The 13,143-nt window shown below is 41.5% G+C and overlaps 1 protein-coding gene across 1 annotated transcript in view; it reads right to left on the minus strand.

Annotated features, from left to right (window-relative positions):
• Nucleotides 1-1,092: 1,092 nt before the first annotated feature.
• UMODL1 (uromodulin like 1) overlaps nucleotides 1,093-13,143 on the minus strand; it is a 37,258-nt gene continuing 25,207 nt past the window's right edge. The window contains exons 8-16 of the mRNA XM_088668771.1: nucleotides 12,692-12,804; nucleotides 11,415-11,628; nucleotides 10,297-10,493; nucleotides 9,120-9,449; nucleotides 7,869-8,011; nucleotides 6,570-6,806; nucleotides 5,662-5,821; nucleotides 3,091-3,175; nucleotides 1,093-1,785 (exon numbers count right to left, since the gene is read on the minus strand). Of these exons, the coding sequence (XP_088524897.1) occupies nucleotides 1,613-1,785; nucleotides 3,091-3,175; nucleotides 5,662-5,821; nucleotides 6,570-6,806; nucleotides 7,869-8,011; nucleotides 9,120-9,449; nucleotides 10,297-10,493; nucleotides 11,415-11,628; nucleotides 12,692-12,804 (1,652 nt within the window). The 3' untranslated portion in view covers nucleotides 1,093-1,612. The remainder of the gene's footprint in view (nucleotides 1,786-3,090; nucleotides 3,176-5,661; nucleotides 5,822-6,569; nucleotides 6,807-7,868; nucleotides 8,012-9,119; nucleotides 9,450-10,296; nucleotides 10,494-11,414; nucleotides 11,629-12,691; nucleotides 12,805-13,143) is intronic.

Genomic DNA, 13,143 nt, shown 5'->3' on the forward strand with positions numbered 1-13,143 from the left:
CATATGGATCAGCATTATATTCATAGAATGTTTCCAGCTAGAATACCAAGGTGGGGGGAAGACTTGATTAGTGGCATGACACTGGCTGTCTTCCTATTCATCACATTTCTATTTCACTCTTCTTCCATGAAGCTTTGTTTCATTCATTGGGGTGATTCTATTTTATCTTCACAAGCCAATTGGGCAAACAGGGAAAGCTTGTCCACAATGGTGTTTACTGTGGGTTTGCAGCTTTTCCCAATCCCATTTAATTTGTCGAAACAAAATAAAAAAATTCCTCCCAGCAGCACCTTAAAGACCAACTAAGTTTTTTATTTTGGTATGAGCTTTCGTGTGCATGCACACTTCTTCAGATACTGTACACTTAATTTGTGTAGTCCACAAACTGTTACCCTCAAACAACACCAGTCTTGATGCTTTCCCCCTGTAACTTCAAGCTCATTCACTACCAAGATAATCAGATAAACTGAGAATAATCAGTCTTCAAACTACAGTGGTACCTTGGTTTACAACCATAATCCGTTCTGGAGGTCCGGTTGTAAACCAAAACAGGTTGTAACCCAAGACGCGCTTTCGCCAATGGGGCCTCCAAAATAAAATGGGTTGTAATTTTTAAAAGGGACACACACTTCCATGTTTGGCGTGGTTGTAACCTAAAACAGTTGTAATCCAAAACGGTTGCAAACCAAGGTACCACTGTACTCTACTCAGGATTGCAGATTATTTGTTTTTGTGTCTTGGAGCGGGTAGCTCAATCATCTTCTTTTTCCTGTCCACATGCCCTTAATGTTTTCATTTCTCTTCCGACTGTGCTTGTGCTATTTCCAGTGTGCTCCAAACAGAGAATCATAGCCTTGTTTTTCCCCATTTGATCCCTCAAGTTTTGCACAAAACTGGAAAGCTGTGCAAACAGACCACATTACAAATATCTACACAAGATTCTGCACAGCAATCAGAAAAATGTGTGCTAAGAATTTACAGTTGTCTGACTATGTGCTTTTGCACACTTCCTGGGCGGTTTTCTTTTTAAGGTGTTCATTCCGCTATCGACACATGTGCCCTGTCACGACATAATCAGCATAAACAACTCAACAAATTAGAAGGCAGGGACAAACACTAAAGGGAATCCCTACTGGTATGTACATGGAAAAAAATAGTTGCTTCTTATATACAAATTCAAATACATGCAGGTGTGGTCTAATCTGGGTGGGAGGAAAGTGGATGAATGCTTAAATGTTGACAAACAAGCCCAAAGTGAGATGGCTAAAGCTGCCCAATAAGCTTTAGTACTGAGTAGGAGTTTGACTTCCCATCTTCCTAGCTTGCTTCCTAGTGGTTTTTTCACCACACTATACCGATTGATTGTGGATACTGGGTGTATAAAGGACAAATTTTGAAGGAAAAACTAGGTTTTACATGTAGATGGCCTTTGACACACACACACACACACACACACACTGCAGAAAGAAGCAGCAAAACTCCAATTACTCTCCAGTCCATATATTTCACTAGGGAAAACTCATTTTAAAAGATTTCCTAGGGACCACACAAGCTAGCCCTTTGAACAATAGTTTAGTGAGAGTTAGAACTTACATTTGGAAAACTGAAATGTTCAGTCATAGAACACTTGGTAGTTAAAATTGTCAGACTTGATTTTGAAATTGTACGCCCCAGTCTTGCGTTGGTGTAGGAAAACTGAAAGACCTGTTATAGCTAGTATAAAAGCAAATACACCAATGACAATGAGGACTGTATAACCTGCTCCTAAGCCACGCTTTTCTTCAGCTGAAATAAAGGAAATAAAAATATTAGATGTGATGATATATTGGCTTGCATACACACAATGCATTTAAAGTATATCCTTTTCCAAAACAGAAGCCTGGGAACTGTAGATTGCCCAATACAGAGCTACAATTCCCATCACCCTTAACAAACTACATTTCCCAGAATTCCTTGAGTGACTGGGTACTTTAAATATGCTTATAAAACATAAAGGCAAATGAGGTAAAACGTTACCAGATTTCAAAAGTGCAGACCTGTTCATGTTTTCTTGGAAGTAACTCCTGTTGTATTCAGTAGGGCTTGCCTTCAAGATAAGGCTCATCCACAATTCTGTTTACCCCACCACTTTCTCCCAGGAAAATCCACTCTTTACTGCTGAATCGGAGCAAATGTCAACTGGGTTTTCCGCAGTTTGGAATTTGCTACAATTCAGTGGTGGAAAGCGTGTTTTCCCAGATTAAGTGGCAGGGCAAATGGAAAACTATTCAGACCCATGTCTAGAAAGCATGGCACAAGAAAAGACAACCCTGATTGGACCTGTACTTTCTAGGCACAGGCAAGTGGAAGAGTGGGTGATTCCTACGTCTGTAGCCTTAATGTCTGCATAGATAATCCCACCTTCTCACTATCACAATTCAACAAACTGCTGCTGCTGCTCAGGGAGGAAAGGGATGGAGCCAGACAGAGAGAGATGACAGGATCTTGTGACCTAAGCAGATCAGCAGTGGCCATGCTGTCCTCTTCCTCCACATACAGCCGGTGGAGAACTTTCAGACAACCACTAATAAAACTTATTTTTATCAACGTCTGGGGACTGGATAAAGTGCAATAGTCATGAGATTAGAATAGTGCTAGCACAGCATTAACAAACAATAATCAGTCTGCTCTGTTAACATCTTGAAGCACTTCAGTGCTTGATGTGTGGCCCTCATTATGCTACATAGCTATAAGGAGGGAGACAGGAGAGTCAGGCAGTTTTAGGGTAGTATGGCCAGAATGAAGTGCGAGAGGTGTGGGGGAGGCATATTTTAGTGTCTCACAGGCTGCCTCTGAAATTCGAGAGCCTACAATCTGCCACTGAGTGAGTGTGAGAACCCAGTATGGCTGGGTGGTACTCTGAGGTGGGCCAGGTGGGCCAGCCCAAGGCCTGCTCCTGGAGCCAAGTGACCGCTCTGGTTGGTTTTGACAGGGAGTGTTCTGTTGCTTAGTTCACAGCAGCCCCAACCCATTTATGACCATTCTTATCATTTTTTACTTCCAGCAGTCTCTCGGTATTAATTTTTGCCAGCCTGGTGACTGATTGCTTACCACCGGATTTGCGCAGAGGCCCCCAAGATGCTTTGGGCATTGCAATAGTTTCCCCAGTCCTCATCAAACGGAAACCATTGCAGTTCTGGAAGAATAAAAATGAAGAAACATTCATTGGCGGCCTTCTCTTTTTCCAGCGTGAAATGTTTAGGTGCCTACCATTCTGCAGACCATCTTAACAGATTTTGAAAGCTGCTAGTTTGAGAACTATTTGTACACCTAGACGTTTAATGATATGGCGGTAGAGAAATACTTAAATAAGTAAAATTCAAAACAGAACCACTTGCATAGGAGAAAATATGTATCACATATTCTCTAAACTCAAGGGAATGTTTCTTTTTACAGTTCAGAAATACTAGCAAGTCTAAGAATCCTCCATTAACATCATTGCCAATACTAATTTCATTATCACCATGTTCATTTACTTATCTAAGACTACAGTAGGAACTAGTTTTCCATTGTACAGTTTATACTTCTAATAAGAGATTTTTCCCAAGCCTTTTCCTGGACCTTCCAAGCTAATGCTAAGTATTGACTTCAATCAATAACACTCAAAGTAGTCATTTACTAATAGATTTCAAAATGTCATCTAAGAAGGGTCAGCAACTAGGGATGGGAGAATTTTGCTTTCTCTCATTTTCTAACTTTTCCATAATTTTTTTAGAAGAGTCGCCATGAAAATTTATCAGCAAACTTATCTGACTATACACATTTTGCCTATAGGGCACAGTCCGACAATGGCTGCGCTCCTTTATCTCAGGTCGGGGACAGAGGGTGGCACTAGGGAAGTAGTTGTCATCGCGGCACTCCTTGGTGTGTGGAGTGCCGCAGGGCGCAATCCTTTCCCCGATGCTTTTCAATATCTTTATGCGCCCCCTGTTCCAGATTGTCCAGAGTTTTGGGCTGGGTTGTCTGATGACACCCAGCTTTATCTGTTGATGGACAGCTGCCCTGACTCGGCCCCAAACACACTGACCAGATGCTTGGAAGCTGTGGCTGGATGGCTGGATGGGAGCCGGTTGAAGTTAAATCCTTCGAAAACAGAGGTCCTCTGGCTGGGTCAGGACGACATGGGGTTGGGGGGGGGACCAACTCCCATCTCTTGCAGGGGCTCAATTAGTGCCAGCACCTTCTGTAAAAAGTCTGGGTGTAACCTTTGACGCCTCCCTTTCTATAGAGGCGCAGGTTGCAGCCAGAGCAAAGGTGGCATTTCCCCATCTCCGCCATATTAAGCAGCTGGTCCCTTACCTTTCTCGCCCTGATCTGGCCACAGTGATCCATTTGACGGTCACCTCCAGGCTTGATTATTGTAACTCGCTCTATGCGGGGCTGCCCTTGAAGCTGACCCAGAAACTCAAGGGGTCCTTGCCGCGGGATCACATTCATCCAGTGCTTTACCAGCTGCACTGGTTCCAGGTGGAGTACAGGGTCAGGTTTAAGGTGCTGGTTTTGACCTTTAAATCCTTATGTGGCCTAGGACCCTCGTACCTACGGGACCGCCTCTCCTGGTATGCCCCCTTTTCAGCACTGGCCCCGACTTGGTGGAACGTTCTGTCACAAGAGACCAGGGCCCTGCAAGATTTGACATCTTTCCGCAGGGCCTGCAAGACGGAGCTGTTCCACCTGGCCTTCGGCTTAGACTCACTCTGACCCCTTATATAGGATTTGGTATGCAGTGGTACCTCTGCTTACAAATTTAATGCATTCCGAACGCACATTCGTAAGTCGAAAAAATTTGTAAGTCGAATCGCATAGGAATGCATTGGGAGAAAAAATTCGTAAGTTGAAGCAACCCTATCTAAAAATTTGTAAGTAGAAAAAATCCTATCTAAACCGCATCCAAGATGACGGACGGAGCTCCGTTCGAAAGTAGAAACATTCGTAAGTAGAGTTATTCGTAAGCAGAGGTAAGGTAAAGGTAAAGGGACCCCTGACCATTAGGTCCAGTCGTGACCGACTCTGGGGTTGCGCGCTCATCTCGCATTATTGGCCGAGGGAGCCGGCGTTTGTCCGCAGACAGCTTCCAGGTCATGTGGCCAGCATGACAAAGCCGCTTCTGGCAAACCAGAGCAGCACATGGAAACGCCGTTTACCTTCCCGCTGTAGCGGTTCCTATTTATCTACTTGCATTTTGACATGCTTTCGAACTGCTAGGTTGGCAGGAGCTGGGACCAAGCAACGGGAGCTCACCCCGTCACAGGGATTCGAACCGCCGACCTTTTGATCAGCAAGCCCTAGGCTGAGTGGTTTAACCACAGCGCCACCTGGGTACCACTGTATAAATTTTCCCTTGGCTTTTTTGCTGGCCCATGTAGGACCAGCATGGATAGCTGGCTTGGGTGAATATCTGATGTTTCCTCCCTTTATGGTCTTGATTTATAGACTACTATCAATAAGGCTGCATTTTAAGCTGCATTTTAAGCCGTATTTTAATTGTTTGTTGTTGTTGTTTTCTATTACGTTTTATTGTAATATATATTTGGTGTTAGCTGCCCTGAGCCTGGCCCTGGCCAGGGAGGGAGGGGTATAAATAAAAATATTATTATTATTATTATTATTATTATTATTTACCGTCTTGCAAGTACTCCTCGGAATTTCCAGACAAACATGGATTTTGCAATGTAGATAAACCACTGAGTCATTGACAAAGGAAAATATTTTCAGTTTAAATTGGGCTTTGTTGGATATCCCATTCGAAATCATAGTGGTGTGTGCATTTGGAACTGGACAACTGAAAAGAGAACAGAATATAATTCAACACTGTCCATGCTAACTTGTATTTCTATTTTTGAGCTTCCTTCAAAAATTGATGGTAGCCGTCCAGAGAGAGAAAGTGAAGCAGACACACTTCCCTTGGCAGCTATGGAATAGCTTATAACAATTAACTGCAGTTGCAATACCTATCAATTTTCATTTTGTTTCCTAAGAGTATTCATACATTATAATAATTTAAACAAGGCATATATGGGTGTACATTATCTTGTACTTGATAAAAAAAGACCAAGTTTTCAATACTGCCTTTTTGCTTAGCCCCGCCCCACAACATAATTAATTTAATCCAGGAAGAAATACCACGTTCCTTTTTATAATCAATCCATGATCAAAGGTAAGTTTTGTTTTTCTGTTCTTGTGAAAGCCCATTGTAGCTGCAGTCAACTTGGGTATTCAGCATTTATATACTGTATACTGTTTGGGAGGATTCAAGCCACTTCATATTCATTAATTTAGTAATCTTTACAACTACCATTGACAGTAGTTCAATAAAATCATCCCAACAGGGGGCAGAAACTGAGAAATAATGGCTTTTGTAACCCCAAGTAATAAGATGAAATCTAAAGAATAATTAAACTAAATATTAAGTAATCACAGACTTGCCAACTCGAAATGATGCTCTTAAATGCTGTATTTTAATTTTTCAGATAGCAATACCTGGTACATGGTTTTTGTATGACACTCTGAATATATTGCATGTACCATACCTGTCATCTATAAAAGGAAATGACAGAGGGTCCTTTGAGTTATTAGTTGGAGTTGCCCAACATTCGCTGACAACCACCTTGAGGTTGCTATCATGTCTCTGTATTCCCACTTCAATCATTAGGTCGTCACTAGCAGAGATGGTGAAATTTCTGGGAATTGGAGCATTTCCAATGAATAGCTGCATTTCTGTTAAGAAGTGTCCTGATCCATGTAAATCCTCAAAAATGGTATAAACCCTGCAAGACAATCAGTTGTTAAAATTCATGGAGTGTTGTTTTTTTTATGGCCTCTGTTCCTCTGTCCCATATGCGCATAATACCAGCATTCTTTCTATATTCTGTGTACAGTACTCTGTGTGTGCACGCACACACATAAAACAGAGTCAGACACAACAAATATACAACAAAAAACACAGAGCTAGACAGTGCTATTTTCTATCCTAAAAAGCAGGTGCAACTACAGCTAGGACCAGAATAGGGATGGGCTGATGGTAAGTGACTCCCCTAATAACAACTAACACTCAGCAGAACAGAAACAAACTACAATATTAACTAATTTAAAAATGACAATGTGCGGAACTGTCACAAAACTATAGCCCATTCTCTCCCTCTCCTCTTTTATGGAGGTTGTAGAGAGTGTGTCCATTTTTAGTAGGCTGTTATCTGAGTGTTAGTGTCCCTCTGAGTCTCTTGGAGGGGGGATCTTTACTGCAATTCCTTAGTGCAGTGGTTTTCATCCAGTGTGCCATGGCACCCTGGGGTGCCTCGAATGGTGGCCAGGGGTGCCACGGACAACACTGGCTTCTGTCCCTCTTTCCTTCCCTCCCTTCCTCTAATGCCCTCTCATGTCTCTGCCTCCCAAAGGCTTGCATAGCTGTTTTGTTGCAGCAGCCCTGGCTACAAGCTCCGCAGGCAAATGGTGCCTCTGGGGCTGGTCAGGGGGTGCTTCCCAGGTCCCTGTGGGGCAGTGTGACAATGCACCTCTCTTTGTGTTGGGGTGGCAGCTCAGAGACCAGGGGAGGCAGCTGTGACTGCCCAGAGGACTCCCAAGGAGAGAGGAGAGGAGACTGAGGACACACTCCAGAAGGGAGGGTGTTCGAAAAGGGGTGAGGGGCTGCCAGCTCTGCAGGCAAGGGGTGACATAACTGGGCTCCTGAGCCCCACAGGGCTGCTGCAGAAAGAATGTAGTTGGTTAAGGGAGCTGTGGACTCAAAAAGGTTGAAAACCTCTGCCTTAGTCTATAATAAAATGAAGGTACACCAGACCGTTTGGATTTGGGGTTTTAACATTTCCACTTACCCTTCTGGAGTATATCCAGATGAAGTCAAGAGATCATTTTGAAACACACAAAGGATTGGACTGACAACCTTCAGGTGGCGGATGACCCTTGAAGAAAACAGATCATTCCGAAGAACTGATTTTACTATGGTGTGTGTTGTGTTCTGAAAAAAACAAATGCAACAGAAGGGAAAAAATTGGGGTTTGTTTGTTATATTTTAAGGATAACTTAAGAGGACACACTGGCTTCAGCAAATAAAACAGAACAATTGGGCATGGAACCTTTTCCATATGAGGAAGGATTAGAATCATAGAATCATAGAGTTGTAAGAGACCACAAGGGCAATCCAGTCCAACCCCCTGCCAAGCAGGAAACACCATTAAAACAATTAAGTTAGTCATCTTAGAAAAGCATAGTGAAAATATGATATGAGAGTGAAAATATGGGCATTTGGTTAAAGGGTATTATATAAATATTTATAAAATAATTAATACAATACAATCAGGAGTGGTTGGGGTGATTATAGAGCTGGCACATGTCTACTAATTCACACAACCCTCAGTTCATGATGGCTCCCAGGAAATGTCACACCATTATGTCTACATGCTAACCAATTGCATGTAGCCACCATTATGCACAGGAATAAACTTTAGACATATTAATGCAAGTGACAAAATAAAAATGTAGTTCTTCCTGTATGAGGCCACAGAACAGACATATTGATTATTTTGTACAAATACACCTGCAGCATTAATAAGGCAGAACTACTGCCAAAAACTTTAAAACTTCAGCCTCCCAAATCTCTATAAAGGACCATAAAGCAACTCCAGCTATACTCTACAGATTGAATAGAGGCATGTGTTTCTTCTATTCATCCTCACTAAGAACAATTAGCAGGTTAGGCCTCAGTGATGAAATTTTCTGCACAAGAGCAAGGAAAGGAAATGGAAGGTAAGAATATCACATCATTATTAATTATGATTATGAATTAGAGCAATGGTTTATATCCAAACTGCTCACCAAACCAAAAGCCTATCTCTCATTCGCTATCCTATTTTCATATGTAAGCAGTTTCCTTTAGGGATTGTGGGTAATAATTTTCCAACCTTCTCTGTTCTTAAGCAAGTTCCCCAGTAGTTTTGGAGGGTGCAAGTCTGAACGCTATAGTTTCAGGGACCTTTGATGCTTACTTTGTTATCTCAGTGATCTCATTATTAATATATGTCAGTAAATATCACTTAATGTTCTCTTCCGAGATTGAAGTGACTTACGGTTTGTACTTCAGTTCCACATTCGTTCCACCCAGTCCGAAGTATGACATGACTGGAATTGCTGGAGCTTACATTGCAGTGGGGCCTTCCCAGGTACAGGGAAGATTCTGGGATAGATTCTTGCTTCAAAAAGTCCTTCTGAATGGTGATGACAATTTTTTCAATCTCGCAAAGCACTCTGACTGCTTTCTTAATTAAAACCCCCTGGGAAGGCTTACTGGGTGGTGAGGATGAGACTTGAACATTCAGTATTAGTTCTGTAGATGCATTGCTAAATATAGTGCTGGTGGTTGCATTTTCCAAACTTCTGGTTTTGGGGACAGAAGAATCCTCTCCAGCAGGTGATGGCACATGGTTTGAAGTATACGGATCTGTCAAAGGTAAAACTGTGCTGCTCAGGTCTTTTGTCTGGGTAGCTCCTGCATCAGGGTTGGAAAAAAGTGCTATAGAGTGGAAGGGAAAGATATGGCAACTCGCATCATTCAATTAATTTTCTTACAGGGAGTCAACCAGAGCACATTATTAAAATAGGTTTAAAGTGGGAATGTTGTTCCATTTTAATTTTCTCATCGAAAGGAGTGGTTTCAGGAGGGCTGAAATATTCCCTTTTAAAAAGCTTAAATTGTAACAATAGGTCTTGTTGAATTTTTCAGTTTTCAGTTCCAAAAAATGAAAGGTGCTAAAGGGTTGTAACATGACTTGGGAATTCAAAAGATGTTTTGGTTAAATTAATATAATTTAATTTTGCTTGGTAAATGAAATGTGTGTAAAATTGCATAGAATTCGTTTAAATGATTGCCATTTATTGAGCTGATGTCACAATGCTATGTAGGCCATTGGAACTGACTATGTGCTGATGCCACTGAGGACAAAATTAATTCAGCAAGTGAAATGCTTCCTGAATAGGTGAACATTTTCAAGCCTTTCCCAAACAATCACCAAAAGGGGTGAAGGGGTGGGGAGAGCTTTTCAGTTCTGCTAAAAAATGTTCACAGAAATGAGCCCCCTTGGACTCCAGTGAGCAAAATAATGTAATTGCCCCTCTACTGCCCTTCTCAAATGAATTTATACATACACCAGTTGATCCACCAGCACCTTATTTCAGGCTTATTTTGTGTGAACACCTGCTATAATATGTTTATAGACTGTATTGTAATCCCACCTATGGTGAATTTGCTAAATGGGCTCTGATCTTATATTCATAAGAGGAAATGAAAGTAAATATTGAAACATTGCCTTCACAGTTTCTCCCGGGTCTCTCAGCATTCGCGTTGACAAATCCTTCTTTGCAGCTGCATTCATAAGATCCATAAGTATTAGAGCAAGATGCATCAGAAGAACAATCTGTTTCTTCCTTCTCACACTCATCATAATCTGTTTTTTATATTATAATAATAATAATAAAGAGAGTTGACAATTCATGAGTGATTTTTTTTTATTTAGCTGCACTTGCAGTTATAGTACTGGCAGTGTTATAAGCCAGCATTCTCACAGGCTATCGAGAAGTTTTTTCCCCCACCTTTAAGTACCAACCCCAGCTGGAAGGACTTTGATTCTTCCCCACACCATGAACTCCAGCTTTCTCCAAAAGAATGCCACCAGCTCCATACTTCTGAAGAGGCAATGCATGTAGGTTTTCTAGAGGAGATGTCATTTCGACTGAAATGGGAGGTGCCATTTCATAGCAATCATTCCAAGGCTGCAATCCTTTAAGATTTACTAATGAATAAACCTGCATAGGATTATGCCGCATGAAGTGTGTGTGTGTGTGTGTGTGTGTGTGTGTGTGTGTGTGTCTGTGTGTGTGTTGGATGCCATTTTGGAGATGCTGCTTTTCTACTGTTACTAAAGGAGGTGATTAGACTAGGAAGCAAATATATAGTTTCAAACCCTCCCTTGGCCACAATGCCCACTGGGTGACTCTTTATAGAGTCACACTCTCTCAGCTTCACCTACTTCACAGGGTTGTTTGAGGATAATGTGGAGGTGGCTGCAACATGTACCTTGAGCCCCTCGAAGGAACAGTGGCATATAAATTAAGTAAAATAAACAAATAAAATGCAATGTCAAGAATGGTTCTACATTTGTGACCGAACATAAGTTGTTTTAGCTTAGAAATGATGAATCATATTGTACATTTTATTTTGTGAGATAGTCAGTACAAACACTAAAGGTCCCATAACAGCTTTTCATTTGCCACTTTCATTTGTGACCTACTTTTAGAATTGAAGTCTGAAGTCCAGCACTTACCATTTTTCAGGGTTTGAGAAATTACAACAATAAACCATTGCTTACCATGTAAGGAGAGACTGCTGTTATCAATCATGAAATGGCGGCTGTGGAGAAAGGCCTCAAGGAAAGAACTGGAAACGTTGCTTGCATCCATGTCTGCTGGAATCAGGAGGTTGAAGCTCACCACTACACTTCCATTAGTCACACTCGTTATCAACATTTTAATCAAGCCAGCATCCATTTTCGGAAGAATATTAAGGGGCAGAGACGTACGGACCTATTGTCAAAACAGAATGAATGTCCTGGATAAAAATGTGCACTGAGAATGACTTGGATTTTGTGTGCAGGAAGTTTTACAGACAACTCAACCTATCAGGCACTGGGAACTGCTTCACGTTTGGACCCAAGATTAGAGAATATTCAGAAGATGGGGTGGGCCTACATCAGGGAACTGAATCAATAATGCACAATTCTTTCTTACTACCCTTTGAACTGGTTGGACCAGCATGGTTTTACCCTTTTTATTATAAATGAGAAACCCACATTATAGACAGGTATGAACAGAAGACTGTTTCCCATAAGTAGGTACCGGTACCTAGCTTTTCTCTTGTTTTGCAAATTGTTATTTTAGGGTTGTCTTGTTTTAGTTGTGATCTTATCATTTTATGTTTGTAAGCTGCCTAGATAACAATGTTACTGTGCGGTGTTATATAAATAAAGTTAACAACCACCACCACAAGACAACTCAATTTTTCATCATTTGATAACTCTTAGTTGAATGTATGAAATTTATGCGGGGGAGGGGCAGGGATGTGAGGTGGCAAAAACCATAGACCTAAGCGCATGCATTCAATGAATGCATCCTGCTGCACATGCATAGAGCCTGCCCTCGACTTTGGCTGAACATGTGGGAGCCAAGGGATACATGGAGGTTCAGGTTGGGTAGTGGCAGTGTGGATGTGAAGGTGAGAACATGGCTCTGATCACTGCTTCATACTTGCGAGACAACATGATGTTGCAATCTTCAAGTGATGAACACACGTCAGGTTCTTGCCACAGGACTACCAGCCCTAATTGAAGCCCAAGATTCAAGATCACATGAGAGACAATGGTTGTGTATCTCATTGCTCTCCCTGTGCTCTTCATGCCCCCCCCCCAAAAAAATCTGCTCGCAAGGGTCTTCCAACACTCTGGAGCAGGTTTTGAGGGTGGTGGGGGCTTCAGAAGAAAGGAGAGAAGTGAGAAGCTCCACTGAAGGACAACAGTACAACCCATTAAATACATAATTATACCCATTTTATACCATATTGAGTTTTCCCACTCGTATCATATTTACTTACCTCAGTGAGAAACAACTGTGTAAAATTTTGATACTCTTCACTACTTGTGTTGCTGAACTCTGAGCTATAGTTGAGATTTGATATCCTGACGGTTCCACTAAGTATCTGGGCAGCTGTGATATTGGAGGAAAAAATGTAAACATACAAGGTTATAGGTGTGGTATTCAGAATACAATTTCTAGGCCGCTAGGAAATTTCAGATAACTCATGCTAGCTCTTTTTCTAAACTCAAATAGCAAAGCTGAATAAAAAGAACTTTAAAAGAACCGGAGGAAAATAATGAATGTTACTTTTAGATGCAGAGAGTTTTTCTTCACTATTGGGCTGTTCTGGATTTCTGAATGGAGAAGCAAGTATTCATAAGACATGACTGGCTTCAAAAATTTTGATTCCCTCTTATGAACAGGAAATGTGAAAGGTCACATCCACACCATTTAAAGTGCTCTTAAATC

This window comes from Zootoca vivipara, chromosome 4 (genome assembly GCF_965207765.1).
Source record: "Zootoca vivipara chromosome 4, rZooViv2.hap1.1, whole genome shotgun sequence".
Classification (NCBI taxonomy): domain Eukaryota; kingdom Metazoa; phylum Chordata; class Lepidosauria; order Squamata; family Lacertidae; genus Zootoca; species Zootoca vivipara.